Source organism: Halichoeres trimaculatus, unplaced genomic scaffold (genome assembly GCF_033239565.1).
Source record: "Halichoeres trimaculatus isolate MK-OKI-2021-1 unplaced genomic scaffold, fHalTri1.1 fHalTri1_scaffold_24, whole genome shotgun sequence".
NCBI classification, from domain to species: Eukaryota; Metazoa; Chordata; class Actinopteri; order Labriformes; family Labridae; genus Halichoeres; species Halichoeres trimaculatus.
The window spans coordinates 3,384,970-3,411,343 of NW_027437202.1; the positions used below are offsets into that span (position 1 = coordinate 3,384,970).

A 26,374-nucleotide genomic window follows, 5' to 3' on the forward strand; every position below is an offset into this window, starting at 1 on the left:
TGAGGATTGTTTATCTGCTCTGCAAAATAAAGTTTTTCATTGTGTGTTTGTGGCTTCATTTCAAGGCTAGAAAGTGATCAAACTTGAGAAACATAACATAGTAAATCCTCATAGATCGCCTCTCGTCCAATCAGATTGCAGTGTTTATACTATTGCTTTAAATACTCTTGATAGAAAATTGCACACCGTGAAAGAGCTTTTATCTATCATTAGGGACTATTTTCAGCAGCGGATGAACCTACATTTGGTAATGTGACTCATAAGTGCCTCAAAATTCCACCCAAGGAGACAGATTCATGTGCTTTCTTAATTCCTCCACCACTTTCACTCACTTCCTGTCATGTGATCCAATGCCAGTCTTCTCTCAGGGCACTGGAAGCAAGGGTAACAGCCACAACACACTTCAAAATTAAGCCTGCTGCTGCAAAGTGCAGATTCCTCCTCCTCCTCCTGTTTCTGATTCCTGCAGCGATTTCACACCAGGGTGGCGGCGTCTCTGGGGGCAGCGTCTCAGGTCACACACGCAGGTGCAGAGTGGAGTTCCTGAGGTCAAAGGTTGAGATAAGGAGGTCAGTGTTCAAACAGGATGCTGTGCTATAAAAGAAATGCAGTTGTAGCCTCCCACCTACCTGACCTTTGACCTTCCTGTGGAGAAAAAAAGGTGATCGACAAAGAAGCACACGACTCCAGAGGCTTGTTCAACATCTTTATTTATGCTCTCACACTCTCTCTTGCGCTCTCCGTCTTTCATTCTCATGAAACAAATCACAATAGAACAGCAGATCTGACCGGATGGGTTTCTATACAGGTGACTTAAATTATTCAACAGAAAGTGTACAGCTATCACTACCAAGTTTAAGGCAGAATTCCACACAGAAGTGGTCAAAATATGTGATATTGATATAATTTTGACCCATTATTAGTTTCTCTAAAACTAAGAACCATCAATAAGACAATGGGAAAAGAACATCTACAACAAAAACCTGCCTTGAATCAACACTGACTCCATGTTAGTAATATATTAGTAACATTTTACATGAATAAAATATACTATGTATTATACATCGTTAAGACTCTTTACCGTTTATTACATGTTGCCCTTCCCAGAAAAAGGGTTTTATTGCATCTCTAGAAGTAACCGTGGTCCTGCAGCGAGACAGCCGAGTCTGTTTCTCTGTCATGCAGGCGTTTTTTTTAAAAAACAAAACAATTAGCTTCAGATGCTAACGCATTGAGGGTCAATTGGATAGGAGATCGTTTGTCCATGGATGACACTTACTGACAAGATGACAAAGAGTATGAAGGTGGAGCTTTCTGTACAGTCATCTTAAAGTTCAGCGTTTGCAAATTGGATCAGGTTTTTAAAAAGCCACTACTGAAAAGTTTTCAAACTATGCTGCCATGCTAGCGTAAAACGTATTTCTCAAATAAGCTGCCGACAAATTGCTTGAGTTGTTTTCTTGCTAAGAGCTAACAGGAACATTAACACCTCTTTCATGCCTGTGTGCTAAATCTGACTCTAACGTAAATGCTATAACCAAGCTAGGTTAACAGTTTGCTTGTTTGCCATCTTTGGGCTAAGTTAGCTAGCCTGCTGCTAGCTTTAGCGCCACATTTAGGAACGGCCATGTGTTTGGTGTCAATCTACTCAGCTAACTTTCAGCAAGAAAACAAACCAGTTTGTTTTCAAAACTTTTCAAGTATAACTTCAACTTATTTGGGAAATACGTAACTGAAGGAGAGACATTTATCTGTAAAACTATGAAGTAGACTGTGGAATGATATGAGTTGTCACTGTCACAAAAAAACATTTAGATATACTGATTATATAAAACGTTTAGGTATAACTTTCAAAAATTACTAGATTTTCCTATAGAGCCAACTTTTAAAGATACCAGTGGAATAGATCAGAATTGGCAAATGTCTGCTATTTAGGTTTCTACCGTGAGGTGCATTGATTGGTCTAATGTGGCAGGTTTTAAAAGGACAACTGGCAATCGTTGCTGTTGAAAAAATATAAAAACATACAAAATACAAATAAAGTAGATTTAAAAATTGTTAAAATTTCTGCTTAATTGGCCCATTGACACAGTATTTCCTGTCAGTGTTAGATAATTCTCACTTCCTTCAAATGCTGGTATCACCAAACTTTGATAGACATAGAAAAAAGAACACAAATGTGTCTTGGTTCCTTGTGTTAATACTGTTTCTAACAAATTGATCTTTGTTTTACACAACTTGCACACAGACTTACATGACAAAAACACAGTGTAGCACAGTACAAAGGTGGCTGAGTGTGGCACGGTATAGATTTTTTTTTTTCATTTTGTTTTTTTTTTCTTTTTTAACAACTGACTGACAGCACAGTGGCACCGCCAGTACGTGTCATCACAAACTTGTCTCCCTGTCCAAGCTCTTGTCATGCCTCCGGCGCTTGTGTCGCTTTTCGCCGCCGCTCGAACTGCGTGAGAAAAACAATCGAACAAAGGGAATTATGGAAAATAAAAACAGATGGTGTGTTGTTGTTGAAGGCTGAATTTTCTGACACCAGATGCAGTGTAAGCATGCAGATATGCCTCAAAACATTTCAATATCTTCTGATATCAAAACATGATCTGGCTGATATTGATTGACAGAGCTACAAACATCACAACTTTTACAACATATAAGAACAAAATCAATCCGTCATGCACACTCAGGCCATGCTCATCTTTCAGTCTGACATCATCCACATTTTACTGCATCATCTCTCAATTTTCAGCACAGACCGACACCGTTTCCGTCATGCATCGCACAGGACAATACTCTTCATGCTTACAGGGACTAGGAGTAACTCACCTTTGGGATTTCAGCTTCTGAGAGGTTAGGAAGGGGAGCTTAAGGGTGGGATGGAATGAGAGAGGCAGGCAGGAGACACTATGTTAGTCTACGCTGTGGGAAATCAGCGAGGGCGGGGCTGCTCTTAGATAAACCCCTTTTATATAAACATACTAGCTCCTCAGTTTCCTGGAAAAACATGGAGTAAATGTTCCATAACTTCTTCAAAACAAACACCTGCCACTGCTCTGCTGCTTTAACACCCAAAGAGACAATCTACCCCTGACATTGATGTATGAGAGATCTGGATACATGAGAGGAAGGTAAATAGGAGGCTCACCTTTTAGCGCTTGGTTCCTTCTTGGTGCTCTCCGCCGGGTTGACGCTCTTCCACACATTCCCGAAGGATCCTTTGGACATCTCGTCCGTGATGTTCACTGTGGCTGGGTCGCCCCTTTAGAAATCAAAGCACACGTCTCAGGTTTGTTGTTAGATCAAACTCGGCGGCAATCTTAGGACCAATCTGCTGTTGCCTCGCTACAGTTTGCTCCCCTGGGAGCTGATGCTTGTTTCTCTGTATTTCCTGTGTCTGTGAGTAGTTTGCAAAATTACCACCAGCCAAAACTTCTCCTTCTGGTTTGTTTACAGTCCAGCCGTGTGTGTTCAGATTAGACATAAGATAGGCCGCATTCTCAAAATAAACTGTCATTTCTGTCTCAGTTTTCAGCTTGTCGGTTTCCTGACTTACTTTAAGTGAACCTCTAGTGGCACTTGTACGATGCCTTCCTCCTCTGCAATGATACTGTGCTCCTCCTGTAGATGGGAATAAAAGAGAAATATTAAAGCACTGAATGATTAAAAGCTCTGTGCTGCTGTAGTCGCACTTTAAAGCCTCATTCACCTCCTGAGCTGCATCCTCCAGTTTCTTCTTCTTCCACTCTGGCATCAGGTCATCCAGCCAGCTCAGCTCTCTTTTAGAGAAGATGAAGTCCAGCAGCTTCCGAATAAAAACCAAGGCCAAGACCTGACGGAGAAGAGACACAGCGTTTGAGCAGGTTGTGTGGTAAACAGACGATGTGACGATAGATTAATGCTGTGCTGTTACCATCATGGGGAAAACTATGGCAGCCTTAGAGGTCTTGATGACCCACAGGAGGACCAAGCAGCTGAGCTGGATGATGGTGAAGAGGTGAACCTTCCTCAGAGGGACGTGGCGAAGGTAGATGAAGTCTGGTTGATGTTTGGCCGGCATGCAGAACAATTTGAGACGATCAAAGAACTGAAAAAAGAGAAAGATTTAAGCTCCTCTTCTCCTTTATTCCTCTAAATGAAACAGAAGGCGCTTTCTAAACTCACCTGAATGCCTCTAAGTGAGGATGCACCCATGTAAAGAAAGACGCCGTACAGGACGGGCATAGGGATAAACTGGAGATGGATGAAAAGTCAGGATCAGGATCAGAACATTTACAAAAATCTCTCAAACACTCAGAGAACAGGAGTCTGAATCAACCTTCAGCACAGACGTCATGAAGACGGAGCAACCCATCAGAGTGAAGATCATGAGCCCCGTGAAGCGCTGCTCTCTGATGCCCAGGAACTTCGGCTGCTCCCCAGGCGCCGAGCACTCCGACTCCAGCTTCAGGCTGTTGACGTGGGAGATGGAGAGCACGGTGGCCGCCACGAACCACGGCAGCCCCATGACCGAGCACACCCCCAGCATCACCCCCACCACAAAGAGGTCCAGGTGGTAGCCGCAGCCTTTCTGCAGGCGGCAGAAAAACAGACGATGTCTCATAATCCAAACAATAAACAAACAAACAAACTGGAGCTAACTCTGAAGTAAACTCACCTTCAGTTTGTGCTCCTTTCTGTTGATTATGACAGCTGTGATCTGCTGGTCCATGAAGATGAGGATGGTGCAGAGGAGAGCAGGGATGAAGGTGATGATGGTGGTCCACCAGGGGTTTGGACCGACAGGGTTGATGATCCAGCCGCGGTCGTCTCTGGTTGGCTGAGGTGTGAAAACAAAGAAGGTTTGAGGAAAACGGTGCAGACATAGAGGTACGTTTGAGCCTGACCTCCATGTGGACTCACTTTGAACTTGCTGGGGACTTGTAGTTTGGGAGACGGGATCCCGAGTGCGTAATCCACCAAAACCATAGTGAGGATGGTGATGAAGACGGCGAAGTCACTGATGATGGCTCGCACCTGGAGGGAACAAAGAGACAAGGTCAAACTGATCTTTAATACTCTTCATATCCTCCAGTGACATCTTTAGCTGTAGTGTCCTATTTATCGCCACAAGGTGGTGCTGCTGCTCTGTGCATGAGTGAGTGTCAGCATCACGCCACACATTACGCTCACGAGTGTCATCTCAATGATAAATCATAGAATTAGCCAAAATAGAACAGCAGCAACTGCAGGATGCTGTGCGCTAAAACCCCCAGTAGATGGCAGCATCATCTAAAACGACACATCAAGGGGAGGACTGTGACATTCATGAGGCGGTTTAATTATACAGATGCTCTAAAAGTGTGATCTGTACCTTGGTGGGGAAGTATCGGCTCGTCTTGAACTCTTTGAGGAACGCCGACATGAGGACGGTGGAGAAAAACAGGACCACACACCAGAAGAGGACGTCAGGGATGTAAGGGCCGTGAGGACCACAGGCGCTGCCCTCGAACTCCCCGTGGAACATCTCGCACTCCTACTGGCACCAGAGGACACAGTGATGATGATGATGGGGGTGGGATAATAGGTGATGATGGATGTCGGTGATGAATTAGTGAAAACAACCTTTGATTTCTTAAGCACTCTTCATTTTTAATTAATCATGCAGTACACACTTCCTCCATTTGCATACAATCCCCCTGGTGAGCCTGCCGCCCATCAGTCTGCTAACAAAGCACGTGCAGGAGCGGCACCGTGTGCCACCACAGGCGGGACTTATTTGTGTCTGACTGTGAGAGAATGAGCTCCTCCTGCAGCATCCCCACGCTCATTCTGCGCAGCTAAATCCTGTGAAATCCAGCCCACACGCTCTTAATCCCCGCCTAGACTTATGACGCCTGCTGATACGGCAAAGTCAGCTCAGCGAGACGGAGTGAGAAACCATCCCTTCATCTTGACCTCCTCTGAGACGGAGCTCTTCTTAAAACACCATCAGGTCTCTGTGTCTTACCTTAACCTCCAGCATCGTCCAGTTGACCTGGGAGGCTGTGATGTTCCTGTCCTCCCAGTACTTCAGAGTCTCATTGCTGGGGTTTCTGGGCTCCACACACGCACACCTGTCAACACCCAAAGAAGAGCATGTCACACTACATTTAGATTCTTTATTTTTGGTGCTAATATTCCTCAATCAGAGATCTACTCATGACTGCTTTTACGTCATAATCCAATAAACATACACACTCCTAATGAGCTGTTTATTTTTTCTATTTTTAGACCGCTCATTCAGCACAATTACAGCACATGCATGAGCTCTATCGTGCAGCCTTCTGTTCGTCTGTTCTGCAACTGATCTAATTATCAGCCCTGATACGAGTAATTGTGCTGGGTTGAAGAAATGCACAAATCTCAGCTTGTGCATTTGCTTCTTTGTCTGAAAGGATTTGATAAAGAAGAGTTTAAACGGACTGAAGTGACGGACAAACTGCTCTGATTCTCTGATGCTCTGAAATAGAAACCCACAGAGGAGGCTCTTGGCAGCTGATGGTGGCGGGATAAAGCTTGATGCTCCTTACACACACTCACCATGGGATTATTCACCATACAGCGAAACCCATTATTGGACACTTTGTCTACTGTACCACCGCGCCATCTGTCGTTTGATGATGCAGCAAAACCCTGGAGCACGTGTGGAGAAATGTGCTAAGTAGTTGGGGGACTGCGAATGCAACAGGGGCTGTGAATCAGTGCAGATTACAAGAAATATCCCTTTTTTTCTTATTCCTCCCTCGCTGGATTCCATCTGAGTGTGTAAAGTGTGAGCATCTTATTAAAAAGGGGTTTCTAGGCAGCACTTACGAGTACATGGTGAGCTTCTGGAGGTTGTTGTTTTTATTGATAGGGTAATGAACGCCCAGGTGGACCAGCTTCTCCAGGGCCTCGTAGATGAAGATGATGCAGATCAGCGCAGCGAAAGCCTCCTCGGTGAAGCGTGTGATGTAGCAAACGAGCGAGCTGGCATCCGTGGCCACCAGCAGCAGACAGAGGAAGGCCGTCCACAGGCCGATGCAGGCCCTCAGGGAGAGGTAGGAGAGGCCGTATTCCCTGAGAGGGACAGGTCAAACGCATCAACACACGCATGAGTGAAGGGATGGGCGATCAGATGTGGCATCCGCAGTCGAGCAGAAAGCGCAGACATTTCTGTCCATGCTAAAATATTCATGAGACAAATTTGTACTTTAGAGGAGACAAAAAAAACTCACTTGCAGAACTTGAAGAGGATTTTCTCAAAGACTAGAACAGGCCCCGTGCTGCCAAGGATCGTAAGAGGCTGACCAGCGATGAGGGAGTACGCTATTCCAGTCATCGAGGCTCCAAACAGGGACTCAATCGCACTCTACAACACAAAAACTTGTTTCTTCCACTTGAAAACATAAGTCAGCTGTACAGCAAGCGGCAGAGACAGTGCGCCTTACCACGCGGCCCTCTGTGGCTTCTCCCAGGAGTCCTCCGAAGGTGATGACAGGTGACATGCAGGCGCAGTAGAGGAAGAGGAAGGAGGCCAGACACTGCAGACTGAGGGCGTCTGTGTAGTCGGAAATGTAGTGAGGGGCCTTTCGTTTGATGTCCAGGATGAGCCCGCCAAATATCCTGCAGAAGGATTTAACAACAGGATTTGGTGTTATGTTTAAATCTGTCAGTGATGATTCCGCTTTTTATCATGCATCACGTGCACCTGCTCAATCCACAAAAGAGCCAGTGTGTCTGAGTTTTTGCCGACTCATGCATCTATCTCTTAATGACTCTCAGCCTCAGTGAGCAGGCTCTCGTGCCGCAGCAACCGTGCAATCTAGCTGGGGTTGGTTGCGATGGAAACGCAAGCGGGACACAACGCTGATTTCAGTCTGAGCAGCAGGAGAGCAACGCCGTGTCCCAAGAGGAGGAGGAGGAGGAGGAGGAGGAGAGTGTGATAGCAGATACTTGGCGTCCAGCCAATCTCAGCTGGGATAAGAGCGCGGGCGCCGCAGCGTGCTGCAGCTTCGCTCACTCCTCTGCCACAGTTCACTTCACACTCCTGCACACGGCGCTGTCGCCTTGCTGTGTTTTTCTAAGAATCCGTGCGCTGTCATCTCTTTAATCCTGAGTGTAAATCTCATTATCTGACGGGTGAAATCACGCTGTCTGTCAGCTGCAGAACATTACATGAAAATGAAAGTCTGGAGGTCGGGACTCTTTTTGTCCCAATGTTTTAATCTTTTAATACCTGTTGTTTTCTCTCAGACATCACACCTGGACTCACAGATTCCCAGAGTAAGATGATGTCTCCATGTTGAGGAATCCGTGACCTCATGGAGTGTTAGACATCTTAACTAAATTGAAGAGGAGCTCCAAACAAAGCCTCTTTGTGTGCTTGGAGTGTGAGGAATGATAATGGGCCAGTAGGGTAGTCTGCCTCTGAGGAGGGAGCTGAATTTACAGTTTTGGGTTTCAGCTTGTGATTCATCTCACACTTACCTCCCTGTGCGCTGCAGCTCTGGGCCGCCGTGCCCTCCGTGCTCCTCTGACTCTCCAAGATCCGTCACTCCGTTGGGAACAGGGGGGATCTTCCGCTTTTCCTGCGCGGGTGAGATCAGTGTCAAAACAATCTAATTGCACAATAGTCTGTCATTACCTCTCTACAGGTGTTTAATGACAACAAGGAGGAGAAAACTCCACAAGCAGCTTTGAGTTAGATAACAAAATATTACTCCAGAGAGAGATGGTTTTTCAATGTCGACCAAAATAACTAACGCAGGGAAAATAACACTGAATTTGGAGAGGATTGAGAGCAGAGCCCCAGGGAGCAGCATCAAAGCACAGAGTACAGCGCAGCGAGATTAGAAGAGATGTTTGAGAACATTTCTGACGCAGAGACTTTATGAGGAAAGTTTACCTGAGAGGGCACGTTTTTGGGAGGCTCTATTCTGATGGAGGGATCCCACTCTCCGGGGGGTAACACAGTCACCTGGTCCAGGAACTCGTCGATGCCTGCGACCAGGTCGCTCCTGTCTTTGGCCTTGTATGCGACATCGTGGAAAATCTGCGGAGATGAAAACAAAAGTGGAGGATGTGGGGGTGTGTTATGTTTACAGGCCAGCAGGGGGAGACTGGAGTTGTTGCAAAACAAAGATGAAAACATCCTTCTTCTCACTTTAGGATTACATTTCTGATTGTTGAACAACAGGCATAAATTTTGCCTTTTAATACTCTCATCTATTTCAATTCTTCTCAGTGGATTTGGATCCAGAAAGTAATTTCTCAGCAGCATAACAGGTTTATTCTGCTGAGGATTACTCCTATCTCCGTCCACATCACCACACGAGCGTAACAGGATGGTGAATTATTCAAAACGTCATCCAACACAAAGAGGAAAAACAGTGTATTGATGCATCAGTGTTCTCTCATGTCATCAAATTTCCTGAGTATTGTGATTGGAATATTCACAAAATAGCTCTGGAGTGAATCATCGCAGCCGGTGCAGTTTATTCCCATATATGACAAAGTAGGTTGACGTCTATTTCTGTGCATCCCAGAGGGCTGCTGCCATTGAATGAAAAAAGGCAACATCTGGTTGCGATGATGGTCAGTGACATCAGCTCATAGCTGCACTGTGGGAAATCCTGTCAGAGTGATCACGTCATACTCCGCTGATCCCTGCAGGCTGCTCCTGAGGACAGATGTTGGGCTTGTTGTGTTATTCTTTAATGTGGCCTAGTTATAAGAGGGATGTAACTATGGGCATTAGCTTGTAAATAAATGACGGTGACGATGAGAGGATCTAGAAGTGGTGCTTTGACTCTCTTGTCATACTTGGGTGCAGTTTTGTGGAACAAACTTCAAGCAGGAAGTATCATGAATTAATTATTTGTGTGTCAGGGTTGAAAGGACGAGGGAAGGAGACTCAGAGCCACACGTTTATATATTTATAATAAAGGCTAATTCCTCTCTGCTGATTTGACGACCGCCTCCATTTTTCCAGCGGAGCATCAGTGGTTCCTGGTTTTGCCATCTATTATTCACAGAGTTTGGCAGAACTCCAGAAGATGAAACTAAGACATGTTTTATTATTCATGGTGTCACAAAGTCAAGTCCACTATCCGCTAGCATCGTTAAAACACGAAAATCTGCACCCCAGCCTCACCTCGTCAGTCATCAGGGTGGCAATAGACCTTCCAATTTCATGATACTGTGGCCCCTTTCCCAGAGGGCCGAGCAGGATGAAAAGAAACCTGTGTGACACAGAACAAAAGGTTTTGGTTAATCTGAAATTCTTTCCTAATGACGCTCTGAGAGGAAAAAACACAGCAGAGAAGCAGAGTACGACCTGGTGGTGATGGGAACTTCGGCAAGGCCGTTGAGCAGCACAGCAGGGGAGAGGCGGACGAAGGCCACCACAGGGCGCTCGAGGAATTCCAGCTCCCCTACGAGGACGTTGGACGCCTCGGCGCCTGGTGGGATCTTTTTCATGAAGTGCAGGTCGATCTGAGGGATGAAGAAGCAAAATCTGACACACATACATCTGATTTATCTTTAAGCTGAAAAATAAACCAGTCTGGATCTGATGATGGATAAGAAAACAAGCTTTACTCCTGTTAAATCCACCCAGTTTCCCAGGGAAGAAGGCATGCAGTGACCACTTCACCTGTAACCCAGTCTTGGTCAAATAATCAGCTCTATTCTGTGTCCAGCTATCAGTACCCGTGCACAAACACCAGGCTCAGCAGTGGGTCTCACCTTGCTGAAGTCCACAGCGCTGTTTTCTCGGCTGACGTCCTGTTTGCCTTCATTGTTGGCCGGCTGGGACTGAGGCGAGACTGTTTGGCCTGTTGGGGAAGACAACATGACGTTAACACCACTTTCCCACACTGAGTTGGAGCTCTCCAGCGAGGGATTAGAGGGTACAGTTTCACTCTCTGAACATGAGGATACAACAGTGGATGCTTTTGTTGTCGTTCCTGACAAAGGATTCAGTATTGTACCTTATTTCAGAGTGCACCCTGATAGTGATGTTAGATAGACTGATCTCTACGGACTATAACAGCCAATCTCCACCTTTGTTTGGGTCAAAGAGAGTAAAAGTTGGCACATTTTAAGTTAGAATTTAATCTGTTTAACTCAAAGAAGTTGATGTAGAAGTGGAAGTGTGTTGCTCCAGCTTTCTACAACAACAAAATCTGTTAGTGTGGTGATGTTCCCAGGGTTCTCCAGCCTTATACTTTTTCTATATGAACATAAAGGAGAGGTATCATGTTCACAGCCATGTTTGTGTTCCTCCCTGCAGCTTTCAGCCAGCTGATGCAGGGTCTCATGGTCGAGAAATCTACACTCACAGGGATAAGAGTGATTCTATAGTGAGGGGAACATTTCAGGTTTACACAAAAGTGAAAAAACTATGAGGCTTTTTTTGTTTCATTTTCTATTTGTTTGCAAATGATCCACCTGGAATGTACTTAATTCATTAGTTGGCAAGCTTAAGCTCAAATGAATTTTTAAAAATTTAAGTATCAAAAAAAAAATTTGAAGCTTAATTTTGTCAACTGTGTTATGGACGAAAGTTGTGATCATTTCTTCACCATAAATCCATATTGTACTGAATTTAGAGTATTCAACATTTCTATGTCAGACTACACTCCCTAGAAATGTCCCTCATAATTTATATCACAGTTTAAACTACATTTAAAAAATCATGGAACAGAAATCGCAGGTAACACGTTTGACGTTTCCTCCATTTTTTGTCCCTTGTGCTAACTTTTTTATATTTATAGTGAGAACACCAGAAAATGTTGGTAACACACTTGATGCGCCCCATATACAGACAATCATTCTGATGAAATATTGATGAGGAGGAGCTGAAACATGACACACTTTCTTCAAGATTCACACCAAAAAGGATGGGACTTCAATTGCTTTAAGTCATGTGACTTTGGAGCAAACCATTGTTAATTTATAGGGTTTTTCTCAATGGGTAACATGGTTGGCGCTGAATTCTCGGACACACAGAAAATGAATTACGTTATCCATCTGAATCTTTAAAATTGTTTTTAAAACAGCTTTCTCATGTTTTAATGATTATTTAAAACAAATAATACTGAAAATTATATTAACAAACATGTTTTACTGTTAATTTTGAAGAGCTAACTTGACATGTGAGGAATGGGACAGCACAAAAACTGCAAATTCCAACACATGATTTGCATTTTTAGCTCAATAAATGATGGAAACTGTTAACTATGTATCAAATAAAAGTGAAATATCACCCAAATCACCCGCTGTAAAATTGGCCATTGCTTGAAATTAATACTTGGACATGATGAATTACTCATTAATGTTAGGACAGCATCTTCAAATTCAAACCCTACAAGATGAATGAAGATTAAAATGAAGATTACAAAAATAAAGATTAAACTCCAGTTATTAGGCTACACCATGAGGATAGAGCAAAAAGGTGGTGTTACAGGTCGTTAAGTGGCAGATAAAGCAAACATACTGTTGACCAATCAGAGGAGAGCATTATCATGAAGAACATCTATCTACCTTTTCACTGCCAAGACTACATCATGATAACACTCCCCTCTGTCCTGTGTGTTATTAACACTATGACTACGTCTACCTCTAGTGTTTCATATGTTAACGGCTCTGGTTGCCTGTGCAGGACTCCTGCTCATCCTGTGTGATGGGACAGTAGCCCTGAGCAACCGCCTGAAGGAAACTGAGACGTTTGGTGTCAGCAACGCTTGAGTCTGGCGTCATTTTGCCACGGCTACCCATGGCGTTCAAAGGTGACGGGGTGTCGTGCAGGCATGACACGCAACAAGCACACCGTGACCATGCAATGAAAGAGAAGGCGTTTTTAGGAGAGGTGCTCTTAGGGGGTTTCTTTTCGTGAAGGCGATTGGGAGTGTGTATGGTTTCAAAGGAGAGGCCGTTTACTGGTTAAGAGAGGGAAACATGCAACACACACAGACATGGAGAAACAGAAACAAAAGGAGAAGATGAGATTCAAAATGAAATCACAGTAAAAAGAAAGCATGCAAACACCTTGGAGTGGATCAGAGTGTGTGTGTATGTGTGTGTGTGACTGTGTCTAACCATTTTTGTCCATGGAATGAGGCTCAGACTGCTTCTTGCCGATATCAGCGAACGAGCGGACAATAGGAATGCGGTTGGCCAGTTTCTTGTGGTTTTGGTGGTGGTGCTGTTTGAGCAGAGCCTCACGGATCCTCTTCCTGGCGTCCTGACCGATGGGCCCCGACACCTCGTGCTGATCCAGCACCATGTCTGAGAAACACACACACACACTTCAGTTCACACGTTTCTGTTCAACTTTTTCAAATCACAAAAGCTACTCCAGACTGAAACGCTAAGCTGATTATCACCATGAAAAACAGGACACGCTGCTGCCAGTTTAAACACACAAAACCAGGTTAAATTCACTCCTCCTGAGCAGCACAGTTTCTCAAACAACAAGGTGATACTGCAACAAGTCGGAGCAGTCCTCGAGTTTCACTGGAGTTTGTTCCAGCTCTGAATCGATCCTTGCCTCTCCATTTTTAGTTTCAACCTCGGGAACAGGACGCAATTGATTTGAGAGGTCTGGACATTTCCCAGCTTAGCAGCAGAGGAGATATTTTAGCCTTAAACCTTTCAGTGCGTTATATAAAAATAGAAGCTGTTGATGCTTTAGCAGAAAGAAGAGTGAGAGCAAATCTCTGAGAGTGAGGATGATAAATAAATAAGAAAGTAAGAACAAGCTTCTTGAAGCCCGTTAAGGCAGGCGTTCTTTAATTCTTGATATGTTTTGAGCCTTCCCTGATTTGACTCTGGTGTGAAAGGTTTCAAGTTGGAGTGCACTGATCACAGTTTTCTGGCCAATCACCAATCTTCAAAAAGCCTGACCTGCCGATACCAATTTGGGCTGTTATCGATTTATTTATTTATTTATTTTTTTTACAGCATATACCTTTAGTGTTCCAATCTTGTTTGATTGAAAAGGATGGGCCGATCACCAATTACCCAAAATTAGGGAGATCAGTCTATTTCAAGGGGGCTTCAAGGCACAATCCCTGCGCCGAGTGTACCTGCGATCTCCTCCAGCGAGTTGGCCCTCATGTCCAGCATCACCGTGCCGTTCATGATGCAGCTGCGCAGCTCAAAGAGACTGTGTAGAGACAGCGTAGCTACGTATGGTTTACTCCACCGCTCCCCACCATCCTCCACGTCCTCCTCAAACTTAAGCCACCTGCAGCAGCGAAAAGGAAAAGAGGACTCTGTAAACACGTGTATTTGGATGTCGCCCTGGTGCAGCAGAAACAAAAGGAGCAGCTTCCCAGACACGGCCCATGTGTTCAGGCTACCTGGCTGTCTCTTTCCATTCGGCGTCCTCGCCCTCCCTGAGGCAGATTTCATCCAGCTCGGTGAACAGGGCGTGGGGGATGTGCTCCTCGTCGCCATCCTCTGTCCCCAGCAGAAACTGCACCCTCTGAGCTGGCGTGTCTGCTGCAACAAATCACACAGGTGGGAACAGGGAAGAGGCAAAAAAAGAAAAGAGGATGTGCACGCAATGCTGGAGCTGAGACCTACTGTGTGAGGGCGACTCTCTGCCATCGTCAGCTGAGGAGTCCCTCTCCTTGGACCTCTTCCTGTGTCTGTGTCCGTGGTGGCGGTGACGTCTGTGCGACCTCCTGCCGAGAGGAACGTGGACCCCGATGTAGAGAGTGCGGTGACCTGGACACAATGAAGAAACAGGAAATGATGACATGTCTTTTGAACCATGACTTAGGATTTTAAACCTTTCCATTTCAGAGCTCTTCTTTATTATTGAACATTCCTTTGCTTTAATTTCCCTGCTCAGGGAATAAAAAGCTTCTTCTCTAAGGGGAAGGAAATCAAGTCTTGGTTCAGCAAGAGAAAGCAGCTTCTATAATTCATCATACAGCTACAACGGGTCTGAGATTAGAAGAGGAATAAGAGCGACAGCCACAAAACTCACACGCTGGAGGAAGCTGGTATCTCAAGGTCCTCTTAAGCTCAAATTGATTTCAGCTTTTACAATCAGATGTGCTTTCATTTTGAATCAATACAGCAAATAATGAGTTCATGGCTCTGGAGGGATATCACGCAATGTGAGCACGAGGCCGCCGCTCTGATGTGTGCGACTGTGCGTGCGTGTGCATCCGCGGGGTCAGCGTGAAGATAATGCGAGCTGACTGTCTTCTCGGCTGCTGCTGCGGCCGAACTGAGCCGAGGGCGCCGCTTCCTTCCCGGCGGCCCTCGGCTCAGTTGCTGGACGAAGACGAGACGCCCTGTTCCCTGCGTGTGCGTCCTGCTCCATATGTGGCGCCACAGGATGTGCTATAAGTGAGTTCAAACTGAGGACGAATGAATGATTAAATGTTACATTTTGATCACACTGACTTCATCTCCATGAATTCATTAGAGTGATGAATCCTGTTTTGCTTTCACATTAAACCCTCACTCCAGCCAGAAATAAATGAGCTAATTCTATTTATTCTATTTCACTTTGTCTGAGTTACACTGAAAATCCTGCGTATGTTTTTATTCAGTCTGAGGGGGAAAAATCCCACTCGAGTGTTAAAATTGTTTTCAGCCGCTCGAAGATATGACTAATCACATTACAGCGTGCTAATCAGGTTTAAGCAAAGCAAAGACATAACATGAATCACCTCAGAGACACTGACATCACAGTTTCTCCAATAGGAGCTGAGAAAGGAGGTTAAAGAAGGTACCAGAGGCTGTAATGAGGATCTAACGATGTGTCAGGCTGTGTTTGAGGAGGGTTTTTGACTGTGTGTGGATGCATCCATCCAGAGCTAATTGCTGTTAGCATCGTGTGAATTATTGATGTCAGAGGTACAAGAAAGAGGAGCAGCAGCATCAGAATGAAAAGAGACAGAAACAATCAAGTATTGGAGGAAAACAGGAGGAGAGCGCAGCTTAGACCGTAGCTTTAAAATTCATGAGTCAAAACTCATGAGTGGCAGACTTAACAAAAATAGCTCGGCTCCCGCGGGCTCGCACTACTGCTGATGTCATAGGATGTCTTTTCTCCTCTCTCCTGCCGCCACGACTCAGTGGCTTTCAGTCAGAGTAGGCTTGAATACATGCAGCGCTGGCTGGGTTTCACTCAAGTCTGTGTGTGTATTCATGTATGTGCTGCTTTCCAGGGCGTTTCGGATCAGCTGGAGGGGAGGGGACGTAACGTTATTTCTGTTTTCTATCTATGGTAAAAACAGGAACATGTTCAGCCAATGCAGCGTTAATGTCTTCCCATCTTACATTTTTAATCTAACATGTAAACAAATAAGGCTTTAGGACTCTAAATCCCCGTAGACTCAAAATAGAAGCAGCTGATTCCGCTCCATCCTCTCCCTTTCATCCTGCGAATGAATAAGCAGGTGAGTGTTTGAACTGGAAGCAGCTGTGAGGTTCAGAGCCCAGATAACTTCAGAGGATCTTCTGACGCAGTGTCAGCGTTACCACAGCGCCAGACAGAGAGCTCGTCATTACCGAAGCCATCGATGACGGCGGCGACGGATGGAGGGTCCTTCACATGAAAGCAGCACCTCAGTGGCGCGAGTGTCAGAATCAAAGAGTGACATCAGCTGCCTTGGTGAGCGTTGCTTGGCGACGGAAATAAAAGAGTACAGATGGAGAGATCGAAAAAATTGAGCGTTTTGTGTATTGTGAAGTCTTTTACGTCATCTTTGGAGGTAATCATTTATCCCCCGCTCCCTCAGCTCGCAGCCTCTTGCTTCTGTCTGTGTCACAGCTTTCCTTTAATAACACCTAGAAAATGTGCCCGAGCGTTCAGCAGGTTAGACATGTAGGAGGGGAGATAGTAGCAGGAATAGTAGGTGTGAATGATGTACTGAAGAGAGGATTATAGTACAGCAGCATAGCATAAATAACATGTGCAGCTGTGCTCATGCAGGGACCTAATCCTGACGTTTTCTGGTGGACCTGAGTGACCCTGATGACCTTTCCTCTGTTATGCAAGCACTCACGATTGGATTTCTTGTGTGATTTAAAGTTGAAATCTCCTGTGTAAATCTGCTGTTTTAAAGGGGAACGCCACTGTTTTTATCATCATCTGCAAACAAAAGGTTTTCTTATCACGTATGGGTGTTACCTTCAAGCTCTTCTTTCTCGAAGTTGGTGTTGAGCATGGAGCGTGTGCCCCCGCGGTCCACGACTGCTTCCTCATCAGTTCTCTAAAGGAGACACAAACATGAAGTTCAACATCTTTAACACTCTTTTCTTCATACATCATTCAGGAATAGATTCACATACGCACATATATCTGTGATGCATGACACGACACAAAGCACTTAATCTGTTTTCGCCCTCACTGAAGCAAAACCAATATTTCATTTAAATGCTACAAGTTGTTACGCAAGAGCACCCTGCTTTGCTTAGTGTTCTGAAAAATAACACAGAGAGAAAGAGAGAGGGAAAAACTCAGCATCACAAGGCTAACTTTTACTGACTGTCACCATGGCAACAAAGGGCACCCAATTGCAAAATTCAAAATTCAAAAAAAAAAAAAAAAAAGCACCTTGCTCATCCCTCGGGAGCAGGATTACACTGCTTTTGAGTCATGGTTGTACAAAGGATGCATCATAGTGTGTTCACCTGATGATGATGCAAACGCTCAGCCACACACACAGCAACTCAAAGCAATCTTAGCAGAGAAGGAGCTGCTGCGAACGCATGTGACAGGGTGCTTTTTCTGGTAACTGCGCTATAAATAGCTCTGACCTTGAAAAATTAAACACAGGGTCTGGGATTGAATTCTTACACTGCTTTGAATATTTGATGAAAACACTTCCTGCTGTTCTAACCGACTGATCCTGAGGAATTCAGAGCTCATCGACAGCTCTGTTCATGTTTAAGACCTGTCAGAGCCCAAATGTACGGATCGGTAAACAACAAAACAAGACATGTGGTGTTCTGTATTGTGACGAGCTAAAGGCGGCTAAGGCTAACCATCAATCTCTGATCCTGAGAGATTAAGCAAGAGCAGTGGTGGTATGACACGCTGTCACACACACTCTGTGACACACACACATGGACGACCATGTGAGAAACAAAGCAGTGTGTGGACAGATGCTGAGGGCTGACATAGTGGGCTTACTGTACATGCCCAGGGACATTAACCCAGCAAGTACTCATGCAGTCACAGACATGCAAACAGAAGCCCCCCAGAGACTGACTTCCCTAGATGTCCCCCGGCAGATGGTTCACAGTAATCTGGAAGACCGACACTGTATTAATGTGTTAATTTTGTCATTATCCAAGCAGCTGAAATCAGTGGTATCTAAAGTCCAACGCTGCACGCTATCGGCTTAATCAACACCCTGCTTTGAGAACACCAGACAAGGAGATGCTCCTCTTCTGTTTTTGTGCCCTCGCAGCTGTGACTGAAATCATGTGAGTGTTTCTGACAAGCCTGGGAGAGTAGCAAAGGGCTGGCACCGCTGGTCGGCCCCGAAGGCCCCGAGGGAGGCTCCCTTTCTGTCCCCGGTCCATGAGAGGTACACAAACATAAATACAGCAGCAGAAAGGACCAGCGCTTGGTGATGGGACCTGATGTCGACAGGATGAGGATTTTAGAAGCACTGTTGCGTTAAATCGAATCAGACAGATACAAGTCGAACAGGTAGTGTGATGTACTGGTCTCTCCTGGTTGTCCTCTGCATTAGCGCTGCAGCGGTCACTGCAGCAGTATTTCACAGGTAGACTGTAACAGAGAGGGAACAGAGCAGCTGTAAAATATAACTGTTGCAGGAAGAGCGATGGATTAACTCTTTAAAGGTTGTCGCTGAAAAGAAGTTTGTTAAAGCTTTGATAAAGTGGATCATGCATGTTTAAGTCTCGATGCTCCACTCCTCTCTGCTCTGCTCTACCCAGCATGCTCAGTGTGACAGCTGAGCTAGAATCCTCCTGCCTGCAGGTCCCTGCTTCTATTTATAACCACCGGTTCCTCTACCTCATGATGCTGACCCCAGACCAGCACGGAGAGAGTCGCATCCCCTGCTCACCAATCTGCGTGGAGATTAATCTGCCAGCCTTTACGGCGAGATAAAACCTCGTCTCTGACCATGGGATCAGTGATGGAGGGCCCTGGAATTAAATCAGCCGTTTCTCAGTTGCTCCGACGGTGGGTGATGGAGGTAGCGCCGGGCACGTGACCGAGACCCCAGGAGGGGAGACGGGATGGGCAAGAGGGGGAGGAGTGTGGACATGTGAGAAGCTATGATGAACACAGAAACAGAAACATTACATAAATGTTTGTTTACATTTTGTTTAAGCCTCTTGAGGTATACATCATGTACACGCAGGGTAAAGGCTGCAGGCCTGGTCACGAACTGAAGGCCAGAGGATGCTCATGATGTCACACAGAGTTAAGGGGGCATGTGTGTGTTCATGTGTGTGCGCACAGTGGAAGAATTTGTGCAGCCATGCTAAGTGGAGCATCATGACCTTCAGGAGAGAGGCTTGACATTGGGCTGCATCCCATTTTAATTCAACGCACATCCTGTAGACGCCTGCGGTTAACTCAGGGTCGACCTGCGATGACATTTAACTTTTAGCCTTTAGCAAACAGAAGTCATGAGGATTCATGAGTAAAAACTAAAAAGAAAACCTCGCTAATTAATTGCACAAAACAGTGACAGCATTTATTGTTCGGTCGAGTATTAACGTGAGGTCAAGCTAACAATTAAACTCCAGTTTTGTTCCTGTGCAGTTACTGAGAATACAAATCTGCAAAATCCCCAAATCCCTCACAGGATTACCAGAAGTGGTCCCCTCTGAAGAACAGGTGTCCCTGGAAGTCCTGGATCTAGAATTACATGAGTCCACGTAGTTAGAGCCACGTACAGGTTTCCCACAGGTCGGAACATTAGCTGCAAGAGCCAGAACAAGGATCTAAAAAGGCCCATTGTACGGCGGGGGAACACCACCAGAATTCCTAGAACGACTCATTCAACACCTGATTTCACACCCCAGGGTGCTGCACGTGCACTCCATGTCCAGACCACTCTTCCTAATGACTTTCGCAGCACACATTGTTCAACAGCCCCTGCAGAGGATCCAGGGATTGGGCAAAGACAGCCAGCAAAGCCAGCATGTCCTGGTCAGGCTCTCTTGTTTTGTTCTAACACATCTGATTACTTCAGAAAGTTGAGAAAATGAGCCAGCGTGGGAAAACAAGAACAGAACAATCCGTCCTTTTTGCTGCATGTACACATGCTGGGTGATAATCCTAACCACTACAGCTCTGGATATTCATTCATCCTTTTCAGCCTAACATGGTTATTAAAGAAATGTCCTCGCTTTAATCCTGTGTGCAGCGTCTTGTCTTCAAGTCCTAAAATAAACCTGAGTGACCTAAAACTCCTGAAAACCACTTCAACATCTCCACATCTCTACAATGTGCTCCACTTTCCTCCTGACTCTGACCCCGCTGTGCGAGTGCGGGTAAAGGTGGACGCTTCTCGATTGAGACTGTCGCAAAGTGACAGCCCAGTCAGTGTTTGTTAACATGTAGAGCGACCCGCCTGCATCCTGGGAGACGGTGATTCGTTTTGGCGTATCACACTGTACACCCTGAGGCTACCGTAGGAATGGAGTTTGTTGACGAATATCGTTTGCGTAACTGCTGGGATAGTTGGAGGGAACTTTTAACGACCAGCGGGGACAGTTGTGTCATGTCTTCAGGAAGTTTTTAAGAGTCTAAGGTTGGATTAGAAAATTAGGCTGGTAGATGAAAAAGCAAGAAAAAGCACCACTTTGTGTTCTACAAAGGCGAAAATGAAGCATCACATCTTCACTTTCAGATGTGAAAGTTAAAATTTTGATTTCAAGACAACACAAGATGTAAAGGACTGATCACGTCAGTAGATGCAACACAAGCTGGCCCTATCATCTGCCCAGTGCTGCTTTTTTCATGGGGTAATAAAACAACACAGAGGGCGTCTTCGTGTCAGCACCAGATTCACATGTTCTGTTTCCTCCGCCAGAATAAATCACCGATGTATTGATTCTCACCGGCTCCTTTCCAGGAATCCGTGTGCATTATCACAACTCGCACAGGGAGGCAGATATGTGACCTCATTTCTCTGTTCTTCAGGCATCTCTCCTGAGGCTCTCACAGCAGCAGGGATGATGGATGTTTACATTACTACACCTTTAGATCCAGGGCAGTGGATGTGCTGTGAAAACCACCTCACAGTGCACAGATTCTCCTCGCATGTGGAGATTCATGTGAAATCCTCAGCACAGACATCAATCCGTCTGTTTGCTTCCAATCTGCTTTAGCCAAAAGGACTCTGGAGCTCGCAGCTAGCTAAAAGCTAGGAGATGGATTATAGCAGCTGTACAAGCCTGACGATTGGCTGACAGCTTCTGTTGTCATGGTTTTCACCCCTACAGATGGCCGTGGTTACCGTAGCAATGGCAGCAGGATCAGCATCGCAGGGAGGAATATGCAAAGCACGCTGGCATCACTTTCTCTAACCTTGAACGCAGGGGGAAGATTCTGAAAGGCGCATCCTGTTTGTCCTTAAAGTGAAATGAGAGAAGGATGAATGGATGAAAGGAGATGAGTGAGTGAATGACTGTTCCTGGCTTTTGTTGACTTGTTTTTCCTTTAGAGATCACAGGGGTCAGTGCAGCGGGTTTAAGCTCCTCTCACGCCCCGGAACGGCAGCCCCATCTGTCAGGCAGCCTCCTCCGGACCTTTCTCATGCACATCCCAACAACTGTGTCTCTGCAGCACTGAAGGAGCTATACATTAAGATTACGCAGCGAGACGAGCAAGCGTGATGCATCCAGATCAGGCTGAATTTTCTCGCTGGTGTCAGAATCAAAGACAGAGTATTTGAGCTCAACCTACCTGGTAAATAAATCCTGTACAGTGGTCCACGGTCAGCATGGTGCTCCTCCTGTAAAGATGCCCGCTAACTCCCCTTGTGCCTGCAGCAGTGGTAAGATGAGAGGCTAAGGCTCAAGGCCTGAGCCCCACTCTGAACTCAGAGCGTGTGTTTGAGGTTGTCAATGAGAGTCAGAGAGAACGGCAGACGGCGATAGCTCCTCTGTGAGGTTAGAAGTTGAACCCTCTCAGCCGCTCTCCTCACTTGCTTCCCCCATGCTGGAACACGGCAGCAACCTCACTCCAAAACATGAAAACAAAGCAGGACGGAAGCTCAGCACAGCTCCGACTCTTCCTCTGCCTCTCCCTCTCTGCCTCCGACGGCTTTCATCCAGGGTAGCATCAAATGTTTCTGACAAGCGTCCATCCGCCAATCCCCCCAGAGAGATTAGCGCTCTGACATCACCGATGCTGTGCCGTGCACAGTTCTGCTCTGCTGAGCCTCAGATTGCTGTGGCTCTGTTACCTAAGAGGAGCCTGGGGTCGTGGGGCGTCAAACAGACCATCCTGCACGAGGGGGGCTTCACACGGCCCCGGAACAGCTCGCAGCCACACGTGCTGCAGCCACCACGCAGAGAGGAGCGAGGAGAGGCTGGCGCCGCAGTCTCACTGTATACAGTATGTGCATCTTTAAGAGCATGTGCTGTCTGAGTGTGTCTGCTCAACCTACCTGAGGCAAAAGAGCTGCTCTCTGGCTGGAGTGCATCGTCAGCGATTCTATGATCCAGGCATGGTGTGCTAGAAACATCCAGAGGAAGCAGCTTTTTCTGCTGTCATCTAATGTCTTAGAAGTTATAATATCAAAGGCTTCATATTCCTAAAGATTACACTGCAAGATCTGATTTAGCAGCACAAGATCTCATATTACAGACGCCTTCCTCTTAGAAAGTTCACCCTCTACCTTTCTCCTCGCCCTCATCTTCCTCTCCGCTGACACCGCTATAATTAACCATGCACAGGGAGCACAAGCTCCTAGCTGCGGCTGCAGGGAGGCTTCCTGCCTGCCTGCCAGTTTTGCACAGTTGGATCACCGACCATTTCACACTGATCCAAGAACACCACGCTCGAAAGAACAAACCAGGGCAGCTCAGTTAGACGTCCTCCGTCTGTTCTCACTCATCTCCTCCGATCCGGACAACCAAGCAGCCCTTGTTGGTCAGGCTGGCAGAGAGCCTGCTGTTATGTCAGGGTTTGTAACTGGGAGCAACAGCAGCAGAGCTGAATCCATCTAGGATGTGGACGATGAACACCTGAGAGTTCATTTATCAGGATTTATCTTTTAAAATGCAACAACCTCATCATTCCAAAAGAAGAGCTCAGGGATTATCAGAGCAGTGATTTGGAAAACAAGGGTGATGAAATCCCTGCACCCTCAGAGTAACGAGGGATATAGATGTCCTAAGTTGGAGTAAGGCGAGGCTACACAATTTGGCCAGTGGCACACACTTTGTGCTGAGCCTTGTCCTCACTCTGGCTCTCAGCCCATCGGTTGCATAAGCGATATTTTGTCAGGACAGATGACATGCATGCATCTGAAACTCCTCTGCCTCGATTTTCTGTTTACACACATTTCCTGCGAGCTCCTCAAAGCCTTCTCACTTCATTCCCATTATCTGTTTTTCACCCAGCGTGTCGTCAGCTGTGCGTCGCAGACAGATGCATAGCGGCATGTGCGGCGGTTGTGATCTAAAAATACATGACATCTGCTCCACGAGCAGGCTAATGACAGATATACAAACAAATAAAAAAACACACACAGTGGTGCCATTTCTACGGATCAGAAATGACACAGATTAGGAGCAGAGTGTGAGCTGTCAGAGCCAACAAGAACAGCTGTCTGAAATCTGACTAATCTGATTTTTTCACCTTGAGTTTGTGTTTAATTCTTTCATTCTTTCAGCTCAACAAAAGGCTGTTTGAGACCAGTGTGACACAAAAGGAGTGAAAATGCACTCACCACGTCTTTGTTTTCTTGGGGGCTCTGGTCCTGTAAGAAACAGAACATGAAGGAATCAGTCAAACATTTGAAGCTACACACTCGTCGTAAACACCCCCTCCTGATGTAAATCAAACATACTCCAATCCTTGACCTTGGGATCCTGGTAACCTGCTACAATAACACGCAGTGAAATGGTTGTGTTGTGTTGTGACACCGAGGGATCCCTGCGTTCCTACGCCACGCTAAACACCTCACATACACAAACGCATCCTGGTGAAACCATGACAACGTGTTCGCTTGCCGTGTAGGCGGAGGGACGAGGTGGGGGAGGAAGCAGCGATGAGTTACAATACGAGGAAATCTTCCACACTGCATTGAGACTGCAGGGGGAGCAGAACAGCCATCCCACGCCACATCGGCCCCTGAAGGAAGGCTTCACTGAGAGCTCTGGGAAGTCATGTAACGAGCATTTGAAACACTGATAGGAATCAAAAGCAATCAATGAATCTGACACGGTAACAGAGCCATATGCTTCATCTACACCCTATGTGTGCCACAGGCAGCGGACATCTTTTTCCTATCTGCACACTCTCACCTGAATGCTAATGAGGGGAGGCGGACCGCAGGAGTCGTCTGCTTTCACATGGACTCATCTTTAATCTGAGACATTCAGGTGTTTCCTGGAGAATCTGTTGATTCAGAATGAGTTCCCTGCACTTGAATCATTACTTTGCATTAATTCCTGTTGCTTCCTTTAAATGGACCATTTCTGATTCATGCTATCTGCTTGTTTCCTGTTCTTTAACTTCAATATCTGACATGTTTGTTTTAGATCAAGCTCACACATCTTGATCCTAAATTATTTTGATGAGATTAAGACTACAGGATATTTGAATGGCACCCCTGAGAGATAATCAAGTTTATTGATGCTTTTCCTATTAATTTGAGTTATAATATGCCACAACTGGTAATGAATAATAGTCCAGAGGAAGGAAACATGATAAGACCCTGAGCTTGTTACATCCTACTAATGAGGCATATTAGAAGTCAGGATCTGACATGTTAAGATCTTCACAGCTGAAGCAGATAGATCTGAAAAGCAGCAGCTTGACTGTAGCTTTATAAATAGGGTCGATATGTTATGGAGCCTTTGCGTGCAGGCACCCGGCTACAAATGAATGGCTGTAGCTGCAGTGTAACACTGTATCAACCTGTATCACAGATGCTATCTGTGTGAAGGTGTAGGCGAGAGAAGTGCCATCGTGATGAATTGTGCACACAGGGAAAGCATAAATTCTGCCAATTCAAGGTGCGCAACATCCATGTTTGGCATGCTATCCACAAGACACGCAACTGGTAAAGCAATCAAAATATGGGTCATTTTAGAATCCAGATGTAGAATGTGAATCATACACTGATGGGAGGTTTAATCCAAACAGCTTCTTGCTAAACAGAAACAAGCTAAGCCGATGAGCAGTGGTACATTTTAAAGGATCACAATCACAACAATAGCGTGTCAATGTTGTCCTACCGTTGGTAACAGCGGCTCCATTTGAGCTCCTTGATCCGTGATGTCCATCTTTTCTCCACCTCAGCTTCACAATAACGTCGTGATGCGCTGCTCCGCTTCTGTCAAACGCTGGTACAAGACGAGGTGGGCTGTTTGGTGGTTTTTCTTTTTTTTTTTTTTTTTTTTACCCCTCTCTCTTCACATTCACCGGCCGGGTTTTCTCAAATGGAGGTAGCTGAGCATTCCCGTCCTGCCCTACATAATTTACGCATGAAGGAGGGAGGTAGTGCTTCCCATTACACGCGTGTGCGCAGACTTTTGAGTTTATTTTTTGTGGGATAATCCTCTATAAATATGTCGCTCACATGTGGGGAAATGTTAGTTTGCACTAGAGCAGACTCTGATGAAAAACATCCAGAAAGATGCCAATCATTTCTGGGCTCCTGAATCAGATAAATAGGATTTTGACGCGCCGCGTCTTTGGGGGACGTGACTTCAACGTCAAATAAGCGACATTGTTATCGACATTAAGGATTTTGAATTTTACAAACAGAGGCGAGCTCCATCTTAGAAGCAGTAACAATACATTCAAGTTACCATGGCTTCCCAATGAAGACAGCGTGTCTTCTTTGAGCTACCCATGCTGCCTGCGCCATACAGGCCTGTTTTTCAAATCACAATCTGTACTCGATTCAGGAATTAATTTAATTTTCTTGATTCATTTCTGATTTTATTAAACGTTCCTGGCGTTCATCCAACATAATAATGAATGCCGAGGCATTGCACCGGCCACCCCATCGTTATTGGGAGCTGCAGTAGCAGCACGCAATGGTGCACCGGCATCAGCATCCAGATTACACAAGGACGCTACTGCAGGGAAGTCTATGCACTGGCGCCATCTCGCGGTGAAACATGTGTAATTGCAATACCAGTTAGAAAATCAATA

At 45.7% G+C, this 26,374-nt stretch overlaps 1 protein-coding gene across 2 annotated transcripts; it reads right to left on the bottom strand.

Annotated features, from left to right (window-relative positions):
• Positions 1 to 694: 694 nt before the first annotated feature.
• Positions 695 to 25,886, bottom strand: LOC141785932 (sodium-driven chloride bicarbonate exchanger-like). Of its 2 annotated transcripts, none has more exons than XM_074664558.1 (27): positions 25,450 to 25,886; positions 23,937 to 23,966; positions 17,174 to 17,255; positions 14,605 to 14,748; positions 14,379 to 14,517; positions 14,103 to 14,263; positions 13,114 to 13,302; positions 10,759 to 10,847; positions 10,349 to 10,506; positions 10,166 to 10,253; positions 8,918 to 9,064; positions 8,500 to 8,600; positions 7,461 to 7,635; positions 7,248 to 7,381; positions 6,844 to 7,089; positions 5,999 to 6,104; positions 5,363 to 5,524; positions 4,912 to 5,025; positions 4,667 to 4,828; positions 4,328 to 4,579; positions 4,174 to 4,242; positions 3,923 to 4,096; positions 3,719 to 3,841; positions 3,566 to 3,630; positions 3,158 to 3,271; positions 2,839 to 2,876; positions 695 to 2,461 (listed from the first exon to the last, which is right to left on the bottom strand). In XM_074664558.1, exons 1-26 carry the CDS (start codon positions 25,495 to 25,497, stop codon positions 2,864 to 2,866), a joined length of 3,285 nt encoding a protein of 1,094 aa, XP_074520659.1. In that variant the 5' UTR covers positions 25,498 to 25,886; the 3' UTR covers positions 695 to 2,461; positions 2,839 to 2,863. The 2 variants fall into 2 exon arrangements, with proteins under 2 accessions (XP_074520659.1, XP_074520658.1); XM_074664557.1 differs by having other exon boundaries at positions 14,379 to 14,520.
• Between the last annotated feature and the right edge of the window lie 488 nt (positions 25,887 to 26,374).